Below are 17827 nucleotides of genomic sequence, written 5' to 3'. Positions count from 1 at the left end.
ACCATCACATGGTATCAAAACCAGACAAAGATACTACAAAAAAAGAAAATTACAGACCAATATCACTGATGAATATAGATGCAAAAATCCTCAACAAAATGCTAGCAAACAGAATCCAACAACACATTAAAGGATCATACACCATGATTAAGTGGGATTTATCCCAGGGATGCAAGGATTCTTCAATATATGCAAATCAGTCAATGTGATACACCATATTAACAAATTGAAGAATAAAAAACATATGATCATTTCAATAGATGCAGAAAAAGCTTTTGACAAAATTCAACACCCATTTATGATAAAAATCTCCAGAAAGTGGGCATAGAGGGAACCTACCTCAATATAATAAAGGCCATATACAACAAACCCACAACAAACATCATTCTCAATTTTGAAAAACTGAAAGTATTTCCTCTAAGATCAGGAAGAAGACAAGGATGTCCACTCTCAGCACTGTTATTCAACATAGTTTTGGAAGTCCTAGCCACAGCAATCAGAGAAGAAAAAGAAATAAAATGAATACAAATTGGAAAAGAAGAAGTAAAACTGTCACCGTTTGCAAATGACATGATACTATACATAGAGAATCCTAAAGATGCCACCAGAAAACTACTAGAGTTAATCAATGAATTTGGCAAAGTTGCAGGATACAAAATTAATGCACAGAACTCTCTTGCATTCCTAAATACTAGTCATGCAAAATCTGAAAGAGAAATTAAGGAAACACTCCCATTTACCATTGCAACAAAAAGAATAAAATACCTAGGAATAAACTTACCTAGGGAGAAAAAAGACTTGTATGCAGAAAATTATAAGACACTGATGAAAGAAATTAAAGATGATACCAACAGATGGAGAGATATACCATGTTCTTGGATTGGAAGAATCAATATTGTGAAAATGACTATACTACCCAAAGCAATCCACAGATTCAATGCAAACCCTATCTAATTACCAATAGCATTTTTTACAGAACTAGAACAAAAAATATTAAAATTTGTATGGAGACACAAAAGACCCCGAATAGCCAAAGCAGTCTTGAGGGAAAAAAGCGGAGTTGGAGGAATCAGACTCCCTGACTTCAGACAATACTACAAAGCTACAGTAATCAAGACAATATGGTACTGGTACAAAACCAGAAATATAGATCAATGGAACAAGATATAAAGCCCAGAGATAAACCCATGCAGCTATAGTCAACTAATCTATGACAAAGAAGGCAAGGATATAAAATGGAGAAAAGACAGTCTCTTCAATAAGTGGTGCTGGGAAAACTGGATAGCTACATGTAAAAGAATGAAATTAGAACACTCCCTAACACCATATACAAGAATAAACTCAAAATGGATTAGAGGTCTAAATGTAAGACCAGACACTATAAAAGTCTAGACGAAAAGATAGGAAGAACACTCTTTGACATAAATCACAGCTACATCTTTTTTGACCCACTTCCTAGAGTAATGGAAATAAAAACAAAAATAAACAAATGGGACCTAATGAAACTTCAAAGCTTTTGCACAGCAAAGGAAACCATAAACAAGACGAAAAGACAACCCTCAGAATCGGAGAAAATATTTGCAGACGAATCATCGGACAAAAGATTAATCTCCAAAATATATAAACAGCTCATGCAGCTCAATATTAAAAAAAACAAATAACTCAATCCAAAAATGGGCAGAAGACCTAATTAGACATTTCTCCAAAGAAGACACACAGATGGCCAAGAAGCACATGAAAAGATGCACAACATCACTAATTATTAGAGAAATGCAAATCAAAACTTATTAATGAGGTATCACCTCACACCAGTTAGAATGGGCATCTTCAGAAAATCCACAAACAATAACTGCTGGAGAGGGTGTGGAGAAAAGGGAACCCTCTTGCACAGTTGATGAGAATGTAATTGATACAGCCACTCGGGAGAACAGTATGGAGGTTCCTTAAAAAATCTAAAACTAGAATTACCATATGATCCAGCAATCCCACTACTGGGCACATACCCAGATAAAACCATAATTCAGAAAGACACATGCACCCCAATGGTCACTGCAATGCTATTTACAATACCCAGGTCATGGAAATAACCTAAATGCCCATTGACAGATGAATAGATAAAGAAGTTGTGGTACATATATACAATGGAATATTACTAAGCCATAAAAAAGAATGAAATTGGGTCATTTGTACAAACATGGATGGACCTACAGAATGTCTTACAGAGTGAAGTAAGTCAGAAAGAGGAAAACAGATATCTTATATTAACGCATATATGTGGAATCTAGAAAAATGGTACAGATGAACCAGTTTGCAAGACAGAAATAGAGACACAGATGTAGAGAACAAAAGTATGGACACCAAGGGGTGAAAGTGTGTGTGTGGGGGTGCTGGTGGGATGAATTGGGAGATTGGGATTGACCTTTGTACAGTAATATGTATAAAATAGACAAATAATAAGAACCTGCTATATAAGAAAAAATGAGTCAAGAAAAAAAAAGAATACTTCAGTCAAAAAGAGGAAGTTCCAATTCATTTCATTCAAAGACAGAAGTTGAGAGGGTTAAATGGCTTAAGACAATACATTTCATAATTTTTCAAAATCTGATTATATTTTTTGTTGGTTTCTCTTTCATATGCCAAAAATATCCTGGTCAAGGGAAGAGATAAATGCCTTTACAGAATTAATATTTACAAGTTGAAATTGAATTTCTTTAAAAAATTAAGTAAAATGTATTTTTTCTTCTGTCAAAGAATAATTTTCCTCTCTGCACTTAAAACGAACAGATTCTGTGATTATTTCCCATTGGGCTAAAAAATTCCCCCAGCTTTGGATTCACAGCTGTTATAAGGTAGAGAAGCTAGATAGCCTAATAAAAGGATAAGGGGGACATTACATTGTTGGCACCTATGTCAAAGCAATAGCCTGTCAATTCACATTATTTTACATTAAAACAGGGAAGGTATGAGAAAACCTCAATAATCTAACACAGAGCAAGAATCCTAGTGTCCTCTTGGATGTCTACTGCCCACTTATCTTAGTTCAGGTTATTGATATCTAAATATTCATTGAATACTTTTCAGAAGAAAGGACATCTCTGAAAAGAAACACAACAGAAAGAAGACACCTTTTAATGATAAAAGCAAACCTTTCTCTCATCTCTTCTAAGAAAGAAATAAAATTTACTTGTCTGTGGCTCTCACCAGTTAGGTATTTGCTGAACAGAGGAAGGGAAAAGGGCTGAATAAAATAGTGACGTCAAACCAAAAGGAAGCAAGAGTGGCATAAAAATGGGATAAAATCAATGATAGAGGAGAAGGGAAGTAAGCTAACAATTAGGTTCATGAATTATGGCTCTCCTGATTCTCATTAGGAACTTGAAACAAGAATTTGGTGCAAGAAACTACTTTACCTTTGAGGCCTTATAGATCATCCAGCAGATAAGCAGATTCTATATTTGTGTGCAATGTGTTTAACCCTGAAAGGACTTAGCCTCAAGTGAATAATGTAAACTCTTTTTCACAGAATGAGATTGTATGAGAAAAAGTGGTCCTGGCCTCTAGCACCCTAGAATTTGAGGTAATACGCAGAGCATGTATTGATTCCATGTAATATTGTCTCAGAAATCGATTTTATAACAAGTCATACATTTTTGGATGTATCTTAACTTTTGCATTGAGGACAGTTTTTTCTGTAGCACAGCTGTTTTCATCTGAGGGAAGATCTCTGTAAAACTTATTAGGTGACCTCCTATTTTTCTGGGATGGATCTAAATTTTATAAATGTGTTCTCTCAATGACTCAAATAATCTTTCTGATTTATTAGTTACTATGTAAAATGTTTTTGAAGAATTCTTTGAATGCTCAAGTATTTGAAAGCCAGGTAGAAAAAAGTTCAAATTAATGTGATGTTTCATTTTTCCCCCCATCATTACACTCTTCAGCACCTAACTGGCAACTATCTACAGCAAGTCCAAAAAACTTCTGTAACATTCATTTAAACAGACAGGTTAAATATTACAAAGTTTCTGGATCAGTCATTATTAATATAACATTAAAAATAGGCTTAAGTTATACCAAATAGTAAATATCCTTTTTGGAAGAAAATAAAAAAAATATATTTTGTCACGGGTAATAAGTATATAAATTATGGAAATTATTCTAGCAAACTTAGCAAACTCTCACTTATCCAGCAATAATTTACCTGGAGTAAAGAAAATCATGCATTTATGAAAAGAAAATTACTACAAATAAGTGAAAACATTTGTTTTCTTGAAACCACACAGTCCAGACATGCAAAACAAGTTTGAGCAGTAGCAAAGGAGAGGGCAAAGGCTGTGGATTCCAAGTCTGGAAAGTATGGTAGAAGAATTCGTTAAGAAAGGAGATTTGGCTTGCCACAACTAGAGAAAGCCTGCACACAGCAACGAAGACCCAACACAGGAGAAAGACAGAAAAAGAAAGAAATAGAAAGAAAGGAAGGAAGGAAGGAAGGAAGGAAGAAAGGAAGAAAGGAAGAAAGAAAGAAAGAAAGAAAGAAAGAAAGAAAGAAAGAAAGAAAGAAAGAGAAAAAGAAAGAAAGAAAGAAAGAAAGATTGGAAGGGAAAAGGAAGATGTAGATGGAGCCCATCAGACCAATTGGGATCATATTCTATTCTTAGTTGAGAGCTAAGAAACAGAAAACTGTAGCAGACTACACTAACCTTGTTGGCCATTTTTAATCAAGTATTTTAAATGATGTTTAGTGATCTTAAAAAGTGACTACTACAGTACTTCTGTACTTTGGGATGGAGGCTGCAGTAGGGCAACTGTGTTCCCAAATCATCCTAAATACAAAATTACATCAAATCCATTTTCTATCCACTTTTAATGGCAATTTGGGATTATCTTTGCTCAGTATCCTGCTTCCACAGTTACCCCTAGAAATAGAGAAGTAACTGCATATATTTTACAGTCTTATAAAGGAGTTTCTAAGGCAACAATAGCCGATTTGGGATATGGGGAAAGATTATGAACATTAAACAGTGTAAAGAATATAATAAAAATCTTTACTTTTTTTTAAAGCTTAGTATTACCCCACATCCTTTTTTTTAAGCATACATATTGATGAGGAGTCTTTAAAAAATCCAATTATCTTAAAGAGGATAAAAATTTGTCAATAAGATTGATGATGTTTCTTCAAATTTCAAGAATATGGGCACATCAGTAATAGTCTACTCCTTGGTAGAGCACAGTCCAGGCCCAGCAGCATCATTACTTGGGAGGCCATTAGAGATGCACAATATCAGGCTCTGCACCAGACCTAATGAATCAGAATCTGCATTTTAACAAGATGCCATGTGATTAATGTACATATTAGAGAAGCGCTGTTCTAAACTTTGAAAAAGAAAGGCATACCTCCCATGCATTAGAGTAACTTCAGCTATTAAAATAATACAGAACTTAAAGGGTAAGAAATGACTTCAAAGTCTGGAAATGAAACAATCCACGCAAAGAGCATAAAGCTGAGCCATTCTGTAACACTGAATTTCTAACTGCCCATGTTCCTGTCATGAAAAGGATAACATATAACCAAAAAGATTTCCATATACAGTTGATCTTTGCACAACATGAGCTTGAACTGTGTGGTCCACTTACACATGGACTTTTTTCAGTAGATAGATAAGTACTACAGTACTGCTGGATCCATGGTTGGTTGAATCTGCAAAGGCAGAACCATGGATTGGCAGTGGAGGCGGGGGAGCAAATGTAAAATTATAAAATTGTATGTGGATTTTCAACTGAGCCTCTAATCACTGTGTTGTGAAGGGTCAACTGTACTTTATATTTTACCTCAAAGGCAATTATTAATTACCCCTCCCACATTATTTTTTGAAAACAATTTTTTTCTCAAATTATGCTACCACATATAGGATTAATTATGTTTCATTGGTTAAAGATATAATGTTTCCAATATATTAAAAAAATTTAATATGGCAATTTTTGGTTTTCTTTACAAAGATAATTTAGATGCTATGTTGTAAAATATGGGCTTTTTCTTAAAATTGAGATATAGCGTTGTCTTAGCTTTAGGTGTACTCAGAATGACTTGATATATGTAAATACTGCAAGATGATCACCACAATAAGTCTTGTAAATATCCGGCACCATACATATGTACAAATTTTTTTCTTGTGATAAGAACTTTTTATACTCTCTTAGCAACTTTCAAATATGCAATACCGTATTATTAACTATAGTCACCATGCTGTACATTACATCCCCATGACTTATTTTATAACTGGAAGTTTATAAGTTTTGACTCCTTTCACGTGATATGCCAACCCCCCAGCCCCTTCCTCTGGCCTCACCAATCTGCTTTCTGCATGCATGAGCTTGTCTTTTGTTTTTTAAGATTCCACATATAAATGAGATCATACGGTATTTGTCTTTCTCTATCTGACTTATTTCACTAAGCAAAATGCCCTCGAGGTCCATGTCTACCCATGTTGTTGCAAATGGCAAGATTTCATTCTTTTTTATGGCTGAATAATTCTATTATCTATCTATCTATCTATCTATCTACCTATCACATTTTCTTTATACATTCATCCATCGATGGACACTTAGATTGTTTCCATATCTAGGCTAATGAATAATGTTGCAATGAATATAGGGGGGCAGATATCTTTTCAAGTTAGTGTTTTTATTTCCTTTGGATAAATACCCAGAAGTGGAATTGCTGAACTGTATGGTAGTTCTATTTTTGATATTTTGAGGAACCTCAATAGTATGAGATGATATAACAATGGGATTTTGATTTGTATTTCCCTGATGATTAGTAATGTTGAGTATCTTTTCATGCACCTGTTGGTGATCTATATGCCTTCTTTGGAAAATGTCCATCTAGATCCTATGCCCATTTTTAATAAAATTGTTTGATCTTTTACTACTGAGCTGTATCAGTTCTTCACATATTTTGGATATTAACAATTTATCAAATATATTATTTGCAATTATTTTCTGCAGTTCAGTAGCTTGCCCTTTCATTTTGTTCATGGTTTCCTTTGCTGTACAGAAGCATTTTTAGTTTGATGTAGTTCACTTGTTTATTTTGTTGCTTTTGCTTTTGGTGTGAAATCCAAAAAATATCATTGTGAAGATGTATATCAACGAGTTTCTGCTTATGTTTTCTTCTAGGAGTTTTATGATTTCAGGTCTTATGTTCAAGTCTTGAATCTACTTTGAGTTAATTTTTGTGTATGGTGTAAGATAGCAATCCAGTTTCATTCTTTTGAATGTAGCTGTTCAGTTTTCCCAACACAATTTATTGAAGAGACTCCTTTCCCCATTGTATATTCTTGCCTCCTTTGTTGTAAATTAATTGACTTTATAAATGTGGGTCTATTTCTGGGCTCTCTATTCTGTTCCATTGATCTATGTTTTTATGCCAACACTGCATAGGTGTGTGCAGAGAACACTTTCCTCTCTGAACTTCTGAGTAAACCCGGGAGGCTTTGTCTACTTGTCAAGCCTATACTTAGCCCTTGCCCTCCAGCACCTGTAGCTTTAAAAACATCTCTTCCATCACTTTGTTTCTTAGAAATGTGACTAAATATGTAAAACACTTCTACACAATTCAGAGGTGATTAAATTGAATAAAATGAGCTAAAAACCAAAAAAGATTTCTAGAGCATTATAATATAGTTTGAAACCACGGAGCATGGTGTCACCAGCTTTGTTCTTTCTTAAGATTGCTTTTGTGGCTTCATATGAATTTTTTAGGATTGTTTGTTCTACTTCTGTGAAAAATGCCATTGGAATTTTGATGGAGATTGCGCTGAATCTGTAGATTGCTTTGAGAATATGTTAACAATGTTAATTCTTCCAATCCATGAACATGAAATATCTTTCCATTTATTCATCTTCTTCAATTTCTTTAATTAGAGATAATTTTCAGTGTACAGGTCTTCCAACTCCTTGGTTAAATACAGGTACTTTTCTTTTTGATGTTACTGTAAATGAGACTGTTTTCTTAATTTCTCTTTCTGATAGTTTGTTGTTAGTGTAAGAGATGCAACAGATATTTGTACATTGATTTTGTATCCTGTAACATTACTGAATTTGTTTATTAGCTCTATAAGATCTCTGGTAAAATCTTTAAGGTGTCCTACATATAATATCATGTCACCAGCAAATAGTGACAGTTTTACTTTTTCCTTTTGAATTTGGCTGATTTTATTTCTTTTTCTTCTCTGATTTCTGTGGTTAGGTATTCCAATTCTATGTTTAATAAAAGTGGCAGGAGTGGGCACCTTGTATTGTTACTGATCTTACAGGAAAAGCTTTCAGCTGATATATATATGGCCTTTATTATATTGAGGTATGTTCCTTCAATACCCACATTACTCAGAGTTTTTATTATAAATGAATGCTGAATTTGGTCAAATGCTTTTGCCACATCTATTGAGATGATCATATAACTTTTATCCTACATTTTGTTAATGTGGTATATCACATTGATTATTTTGCAGATGTTGAACCATCCTTGCATTACTGGGATAAATTCCACTTGATCATGATGTATGATCCATTTAATGTATTGTTGAATGCAGTTTGTGTTTTGTTGAGGATTCTTTGTGTCTATGTTAATCAGGTTTATTGGCCATGATTTATTCTAAATCTTTCATAAAATTGTAAATTATACCCTTAAAATTTACATTTTTATGTTTAAAACCTCTATTTTCTGAAGACAATGTCAATTTATACAATTAAAAAAATCTTTATTGAAGTATAACTGCTTTACAATGTATTGTTAGTTTCTGCTGTATAACAGTGAATCAGCTATATGAATACGTATATCCATATATCCCCCCCTTCTTGCGTCTCCCTCCCACCCACCCTATCCCACCACTCTAGATGGTCACAAAGCACCGAGCTGATCTCCCTGTGCTATGCAGCTGCTTCCCACTAGCTATCTATTTTACATTTGGTAGTGTATATATGTCCATGCCACTCTCTCATTTAGTCGCAGCCTACCCTTCCCCCTCACCATGTCCTCAAGTCCATTATCTACATCTGCATCTTTATTTCTGTCCTGCCCCTAGGTTCTTCAGAACCATTTTTTTTGGATTCCATATAAATGTGTTAGCATACGGTATTTGCTTTTCTCTTTCTGACTTAATTCACTCTGTATGAGAGACTCCAGGTCCATCCACCTCACTACAAATAACTCAATTTTGTTTCTTTTTATGGCTGAGTAATATTCCATTGTATATATGTGCCACATCTTCTTTATCCATTCATCTGTTGATGGACACTTAGCTTGCTTCCATGTCCTGGCTATTGTAAATAGAGCTGCAATGAACATTGTGGTACATGACTCTTTTTTGAGTTATGATTTTCTCAGGGTATACGGCCAGTAGTGAGATTGCTAGGTCATATGGTAATTCTAGTTTTAGTTTTTTAAGGAACCTCCACACTGTTCTCAATTGGCTGTATCAATTTACATTCCCACCAAGTGTGCAAGAGGGTTCCCTTTTCTCCACACCCTCTCCAGCATGTACTGTTTGTAGATTTTTTGATGATGGCCATTCTGACTGGTGTGAGGAAATACCTCATTGTAGTTTTGATTTGCATTTATCTAATGATTAGTGATGTTGAGCATCCTTTCATGTGTTTGTAGGCAATCTGTATATCTTCTTTGGAGAAATGTCTATTTGGGTTTTCTGCCCCTTTTTGGATTGGGTTGCTTGCTTTTTTGATATTGAGCTGCATGAGCTACTTGTATATTCTGGAGATTAATCCTTTGTCAGTTGCTTCATTTGCAAATATTTTCTCCCATTCTGAGGTTGTCTTTTTGTCTTTCTTATGGTTTCCTTTGCTGTGAAAAAGCTTTTAAGTTTCATTAGGTCCCATTTGTTTATTTTAGTTTTTATTTCCATTTCTCTAGGAGGTGGGTCAAAAGGGATCTTGCTGTGATTTATGTCATAGAGTGTTCTGCCTATGTTTTCCTCTAAGAGTTTTATAGTGTCTGGCCTTATATTTAGGTCTTTAATCCATTTTGGGTTTATTTTTGTGTGTCGTGTTAGGGAGTGTTCTAATTGTATTCTATTACATGTACGGGTCCAATTATCCCAGCACCCCTTATTGAAGAGGCTGCCTTTTCTCCATCACATACTCTTGCCTCCGTTATCAAAGATAAGGTGACCACACGTGCGTGGGTTTATCGCTGGGCTTTCTATCCTGTTCCATTGATCTATATTTCTGTTTTTGTGCCAGTACCACACTGTCTGGATTACTGTAGCTTTGTAGTATAGTCTGAAGTCAGGGAGCCTGATTCCTACAGCTCCGTTTTTCATTCTCAAGATTGCTTTGGCTATTTGGGGTCTTTTGTGTTTCCATACAAAGTGTGAAATTTTCTGTTCTAGTTCTGTGAAAAATGCCATTGGTAGTTTGATAGGGATTGCACTGAATCTGTAGATTGCTTTGGGTAGTAGAGTCACTTTCACAATGTTGATTCTTCCAATCCAAGAACATGGTATATCTCTCCATCTATTTGTATCACCTTTAATTTCTTTCATCAGTGTCTTATAATTTTCTGCATACAGGTCTTTTGTCTCCTTAGGTAGGTTTATTCCTAGGTATTTTATTCTTTTTGTTGCAAAAATAAATGCGAGTGTTTCCTTAAATTCTCTTTCAGAATTTTCATCATTAGTGTATAGGAATGCAAGAGATTTCTGGGCATGAATTTTGTATCCTGCTACTTTACCAAATTCATTGATTAGCTCTAGTAGTTTTCTGGTGGCATCTAGAATTCTCTATGTATAGTATCATGTCATCTGCAAACAGTGACAGTTTTACTTCTTCTTTTCCGATTTGGATTCTTTTATTTCTTTTTCTTCTCTGATTGCTGTGGCTAAAACTTCCAAAACTATGTTGAATAAGAGTGGTGAAAGTGGGCAAACTTGTCTTGTTCCTGTCTTAGTGGAAATGGTTTCAGTTTTTCACCATTGAGGACGATGTTGGCTGTGGTTTTGTCATATATGTCCTTTATTATGTTGAGGTAAGTTCCCTCTATGCCTACTTTCTGGAGGGATTTTATCATAAATGGGTGTTGAATTTTGTCGAAAGCTTTTTCTGCATCTATTGAGATGATCACATGGTTTTTCTCCTTCAATTTGTTAATATGATGTATCACATTGATTGATTTGTGTATATTGAAGAATTCTTGCATTCCTGGGATACACCTCCACTTGATCATGGTGTATGACCCTTTTAATATATTGTTGTATTCTGTTTGCTAGTATTTTGTTGAGGGTTTTTGCATCTATGTTCATCAGTGATATTGGCCTGTAGTTTTATTTTTTTGTGACATCTTTGTCTGGGTTTGGTATCAGGGTGATGGTGGCCTTATAGAATGAGTTTGGGAGTTTTCCTCCCTCTGCTATATTTTGGGAGAGTTTGCGAACGATAGGCGTTAGCTCTTCTCTAAATATTTGATAGAATTCGCCTGTGAAGCCATCTGGTCCTGGTCTTTTGTTTGTTGGAAGATTTTTAATCACAGTTTCAATTTCAGTGCTTGCGATTGGTGTGTTTATATTTTCTATTTCTTCCTGTTTCAATCTCGGAAGTTGTGCTTTTCTAACAATTATTTCATTTCTTCCAGGTTGTCCATCTTATTGGTATATAGTTGCTTGTAGTAATCTCTCATGATCCTTTGTATTTCTGCAGTGCCAGTGGGTACTTCTCCTTTTTCATTTCTAATTCTGTTGATTTGAGTCTTCTCCCTTTTTTTCTTGATGGATCTGGCTAATTGTTTATCCATTTTGCTTATCTTCTCAAAGAACCAGCTTTCTGTTTTATTGATCTTTGCTATTGTTTCTTTCATTTCTTTTTCATTTATTTCTGATCGGATATTTATGATTTCTTTCCTTCTGCTAACTTGTGGTTTTTTGTTCTTTTTCTATAATTGCTTTAGATATAAGGTTTGGTTGTTTATTTGAGATGTCTCTTGTTTCTTGAGGTAGGATTGTATTGTTATAAGTTTCCCTCTTACAACTGCTTTTGCTGCATCCTATAGGTTTTGGGTCGTCATGTTTTCACTGTCATTTGTTTCTAGGTATTTTTTGATTTCCTCTTTGATTTCTTCAGTTATCTCTTGGTTATTTATTAGTGCATTATTTAGCTTCCATTTGTTTGTATCTTTTACAGTTTTTTCCTGAATTTTTTTTTTTTTAAAGAAGATGTTGGGGGTAGGAGTTTATTAATTTATTTATCTATTTTTGCTGTGTTGGGTCTTCGTTTCTGTGCAAGGGCTTTCTCTAGTTGTGGCAATTGGGGGCCACTCTTCATCGTGGTGCGCAGGCCTCTCACTATCGTGGCCTCTCTTGTTGTGGAGCACAGGTTCCAGACGTGCAGGCTCAGTAGTTGTGGCTCACGAGCCTAGTTGCTCCGCGGCATTTGGGATCTTCCCAGACCAGGGCTCAAACCCGTGTTCCCTGCATTAGCAGGCAGATTCTCAACCACTGTGCCACCAGGGAAGCTCTTTCCTGAAATTGATATCTAGTCTTATAGCATTGTGGTCAGCAAAGATACTTGATACGATTTCATTTTTTTTATATTTACCAAGGCTTGATTTGTGACCCAAGATATGATCTATCCTGGAGAATGTTCCATGAGCACTTGAGAAGAAAGTGTATTCTGTTGTTTTGGGAATGAATGTTCTATAACTATCAATTAAGTGCCTCTTGTTTAATGTGTCCTTTAAAGCTTGTGTTTCCTTATTTATTTTCATATCGGATGATCTGTCCAGTGGTGAAAGTGGGGTGTTACAGTCTCCTACTATTATTGTGTTAGTGTCAATTTCCCTTTTATGGCTCTTAGCATTTGCCTTATGTATTGAGGTGCTCCTATGTTGGATGCATAAATATTTACAATTGTTATTTCTTCTTCTTGGATTGATCCCTTGATCATTATGTAGTGTCCTTCTTTGCCCCTTGTAATAGTCTTTATTTTAAAGTCTATTTTGTCTGATATGAGAATTTGTACTCCAGCTTTCTTTGATTTCCATTTGCATTGAAAATCTTTTTCCATCCCCTCACTTTCAGTCTGTATGTGTCCCTAGGTCTGAAGTGGGTCTCTTGTAGACAGCATATATATGGGTCTTGTTTTTGTAACCATTCAGCGAGCCTGTGTCTTTTAGTTGGAGCTTTTGTGTGTGTGTGTGTGTGTGTGTGTGGTATGCGGGCCTCTCACTGTTGTGGCCTCTCCCATTGCAGAGCACAGGTTTCGGACGCGCAGGCTCAGCAGCCATGGTTCATGGGCCTAGCCTCTCCGCGGTGTGTGGGATCTTCCTGGACCGGGGCATGAACCCGTATCCCCTGCATCGGCAGGCAGACTCTCAACCACTGCACCACCAGGGAAGCCCTTAGTTGGAGCATTTAATCCATTTACATTTAAGGTAATTATCAATATGTATGTTCCTCTTACCATTTTCTTAACTGCTATGGGCTTGTTTTTGTAGGTCTTTTCCTTCCCTTGTATTTCCTGCCCAGAGAAGTTCCTTTAGCAATTCTTGTAAAGCTGGTTTGGTGGTGCTGAATTCTCTTAGCTTTTGCTTGTCTGTAAAGGTTTAATTTCTCTGTCAAATCTGAATGAGATCCTTGCTGGGTAGAGTAATCTTGGTTGTAGGTTTTTCCCTTTAATCACTTTAAATATATCCTGCCACTCCCTTCTGGATTGCAGAGTTTCTGCTGAAAGATCAGCTGTTAACCTTATGGGGATTCCCTTGTATGTTATTTGTTGCTTTTCCTTTGCTGCTTTTAATATTTTATCTTTGTATTTACTTTTTGATAGTTTGATTAATATGTGTCTTGTTATGTTTCTCCTTTGAGTATCCTGTATGGGACTCTCTGTGCTTCCTGGGCTTGATTGACTGTTACCTTACCCACAAGAGGGAAATTTTCAACTATAATCTCTTCAAATATTTTCTCAGTCCCTTTCTTTTTCTCTTCTTCTGGGACCCACATAATTTGAATGTTAGTGCATTTAATGTTGCCCCAGAGGTCTCTGAGACTGTCCTCAATTCTTTTCATTCTTTTTTCTGCTCTGCAGTAGTTATTTCCACTCTTTTATCTTCCAAGTCACTTATCTGTTCTTCTGCCACAGTTATTCTGCTATTGATTGCTTCTAGAGAATTTTTAAATTCATTTATTGTGTTTTTCATCACTGCTTGTTTGCTCTTCAGATTTTTTAGGTCCTTGTTAAATGTTTCTTGTATTTTCTCCATTTTATTTCCAAGATTTTGGGTCATCTTTACTATCATTACTCTGGATTCTTTTTCAGGTAGACTGCTTATTTCCTCTTCATTTGTATGGTCTGGTGGGTTTTTACTTTGCTCCTTCACCTGCTGCGTATTTCCCTGTCTCCTCATTTTGCTTAAGTTGCTGTGTTTGGGGTATCCTTTTCTCAGGCTGCAGGTTCGTAGTTCCCATTGTTTTTGGTGTCTGCCCCCAGTGGGTAAGTTTGGTTCAGTGGGTTGTGTAGGCTTCCTCATGGAGGGGACTGGTGCCTGTGTTTTGGTGGATGAGCCTGGATCTCTTCTTTCTGGTGGGCAGAACTGCGTCCGATGGTGTGTTTTGGGGTGTCTGTGAACTTATTATGATCTTAGGCAGCCTCTCTGCTAATGGGTGGGATTGTGTTCTCATCTTGCTAGTTGTTTGGCATAGGGTGTCCAGCACTGGAGCTTGCTGGTCGTTGAGTGGAGCAGGGTCTTCGTCTTGAGACAGAGATCTCAGGGAGAGCTCTCACCAATTGATATTACTTGGGGCTGGGAGGTCTCTGGTAGTCTGATGTCCTGAACTTGGCTCTCCCACCTCAGAAGCTCAGGCCTGACACCCAGCCAGAGCACCCAGACCCTGTCAGCCACATGGCTCAGAAGAAAAGGGAGAAAAAATAGAATGAAAGAAAAAACAATAATAAAAGAAAAGAAAAGAAAGTTATTAAAATTAAAAAATTATTAAAGTAAAACAATTAAAAAGTAATGAAAGAAAAAAGAAGAGAGCAGCCAAAGCAATAAACAAATCCACCAATGATAAGAAGTACTAAAAACTATACTAAGATAAACATAAAAATCAGAAAGTAGTCAGTTGCATAAAGCAAACCCCAAGTCCACACTTGCTCCCAAAATCCACTGCCTCAATTTTGGGATGATTTGTTGTCTATTCAGGTATTCCACAGATGGAGGGTACATCAAGTTGATTGTGGAGATTTAATCTGCTGCTCCTGAGGCTGCACGGAGAAATTTCCCTTTCTCTTCTTTGTTCACACAGCTCCTGGGGTTCACCTTTGGATTTGGCCCCATCTCTGCATGTAGGTCGCCCTCTGGCGTCTGTTCTTTGCCCAGACAGAAGGAGGTTAAAGGAGCGGGTGATTGGGGGCTCTGGCTCACTCAGGCCAGGGGGAGTGATGGGTACGGAATGCAGGGCAAGCCAGTGGCGGCAGAGGCCAGTGTGACGTTGCAACAGCCTGAGGCATGCCGTGTGTTCTTCTGAGGAAATTCTCCCTGGATCACGGGGTACTGGCAGTGGCAGGCTGCACAGGCTCCTGGGAGGGGAGGTGTGGATAGTGACCTGTTCTTGCACACAGGATTCCTGGTGGCTGCAGCTGCACCCATAGCATTTCATGCCCGTCTCTGGTGTCTGCAGTGACAGCCGCGGTTCGCACCTGTCTCTGAAGCTTGTTTAGGCGGTTTTCTGAACTTCCTCTCCTCGTGCACCCTGAAACAATGGTCTCTTGACTCTTAGGCAGTTCCAGACTTTTTCCCGGACTCCCTCCTGTTTAGCTGTGGTGCACTAGCCTCCTTCAGGCTGTGTTCACGCAGCCAACCCCGGTCCTCTCCCTGGAATCTGACCTCCGAAGCTGGAGCCTCAGCTCCCAGCCCCCACCAGTCCCAGCGGGTGAGCAGACAAACTTCTCAGGCTGGTGAGTGCTGGTCGGCACTGATCCTCTGTGCAGGAATCTCTCCGCTGTGCCCTCTGCACCCTGTTGCTGCACTCTCCTCCGTGGCTCCGAAGCTTCCCCCTCACCCACCCCCGTCTCTGCCAGTGAAGGGCCTTCCTACTGTGTGGAAACTTTTCCTCCTTCACAGCTCCCTCCCAGAAGTACAGGTCCCATCCCTATTCTTTTGTCTCTGTTTTTTCTTTTTTCTTTAGCCCTAACCAGGTATGTGGGGAGTTTCTTGCCTTTTGGGGAGTCTGAGGTCTTCTGCCAGCATTCAGTAGGTGTTCTGTAGGAGTTGTTTCACATGTAGATGTATTTTTGATGTATGTGTGGTGAGGAAGGTGATCTCCATGTCTTAATCCTTCGCCATCTTGAATATCCTCTGCACACTTTCTTTTTATTCTAAGCACCCCACTGATTTTTTTACTTTTACAGATAAAGAGAAAGACAAAACTAATGAGATGCCTTATAAATCCTACCCCTTTCAGTAACTTGAAGTTTAATCCCATCAGTTTTACTGCCACTTAGTAAATTAAGAGATCATAAATGGGAAATCAAATAATGCTGCTTTTAATTCCCCAGTTATATAAATAACAACTCTAAATGAAATCAAATTTTAACTACATAGCTTCTTACAGTGACCTAAGTTGGACAGATAAATGGAGATTTTCATCATAAAAACTGCAGTGAATATAAATGTCAAAGTATCCAGTGAACCATTTAAAATTTCATCTTGGCCACCAGTCCAATCTAGGAAGTAGGGTACACCTAGGGTAGGGAAAATCCTCTAACAGTCCATGATTTGCTGAAGAACTTAAACCTCAAATCCCACAGAAACTTTTCCTACAGTCAGAATAGCTGATGAAATTCTGCACAAATTTCTCTGGTTGCAGTGATATTAAAAGCAGCTAAAAACATTTTTAGTAATGAAATGCAATTCAGACAGCACACTCATGCAGGCACATTTTAGGAAAACACAGCATGCAATATAGAGGACAAAAAAAAACTGCACAAAAGTATATCAGAAGTACAAAGTTTAGAATAAGTTAGAGGAAACATGCTTTGATTTACCCTTTCATCTTCTTCTCTTCTCCTTCTCCTTCTTCTTGTTTTCCTTTTTCTCCTTTTCCTTCTTCTCTTTCTTCTCCTTCTTTTTCATATCCTTCTCCTCTTTCCTCTCACTGTGAAGACATCTGTATAAGCAGGTACAAACTACTACAACAGCAACAACTACAAGAAAACAGGAAACAAATGACATGTGACTCTGAAAATTAATCACCAAGATTCCAAACCAAGCAGAAGAAATAAACATTGGTTACATTTCTGCGGTTAGAAAATGTTATTTTCTATACATATACATTTATATTCCATCTCAACCCTTCAGTATCTAAATCCAATCCCCTGGAATCACTTAAACAGTCCACAATAAGTCAGAGTGTTTGCTTAATTTAGAAAATTACCCAAAGCATATTTGGGAAATAAACTCATATGACTAATAATTTTGAAAAAAACGTGCATCATTTAGGGTTTGTTACTAAGTGGACATGTAGAATATAAAAGAATATACAATCACCAACACAAGGTAGTATATCACAGAAAAGGTCAGGTTTTTTTAGACTGTTCTACTCAATTTCAACCTATAAAAACTACAGCAACTGAAAAGTCATTGAAAAAATAATGTGCATCTCATCTTCATATTACATTTTCATGTAAGTGGTATCGAAGTTTGAGATACTTACTTGCAGTAAGAATAATCAGAGCAATGATTCCTGTATCTGAGAAAAAATGAAAACAGTTTTGAAGATATTAAGCATCTATGGGTCCTAGATAGCAGCTGTATTTTAATTTT

General features: G+C 36.8%; 2 protein-coding genes across 6 annotated transcripts in view; both read right to left on the bottom strand.

The window, feature by feature from the left end:
• Window positions 1–17827, bottom strand: part of CR1 (complement C3b/C4b receptor 1 (Knops blood group)) — a 276865-nt gene that overhangs the window by 62529 nt on the left and 196509 nt on the right. The window lies entirely within an intron of this gene.
• LOC117197676 (membrane cofactor protein-like) overlaps window positions 1–17827 on the bottom strand; it is a 56721-nt gene that overhangs the window by 8108 nt on the left and 30786 nt on the right. For 4 of the 5 annotated variants that reach the window (XM_049702995.1, XM_033410480.2, XM_049702992.1 and 1 more), the window contains 2 exons: window positions 17718–17753; window positions 9578–17208 (listed from right to left, as the gene is read on the bottom strand). In XM_049702995.1, coding sequence (XP_049558952.1) covers window positions 17054–17208; window positions 17718–17753 — 191 coding nt within the window. In that variant the 3' untranslated portion in view covers window positions 9578–17053. Of the gene's footprint in view, window positions 1–9577; window positions 17209–17717; window positions 17754–17827 lie in introns of those variants that run through there. The other variant, XM_049702981.1, reaches the window with a different exon arrangement.

The sequence above is a fragment of the Orcinus orca genome, chromosome 1 (genome assembly GCF_937001465.1).
Source record: "Orcinus orca chromosome 1, mOrcOrc1.1, whole genome shotgun sequence".
NCBI classification, from domain to species: Eukaryota; Metazoa; Chordata; class Mammalia; order Artiodactyla; family Delphinidae; genus Orcinus; species Orcinus orca.
The sequence above is the reverse complement of the archived record's forward strand: the minus strand, read 5'-3'. Positions and strand labels throughout refer to the sequence as shown.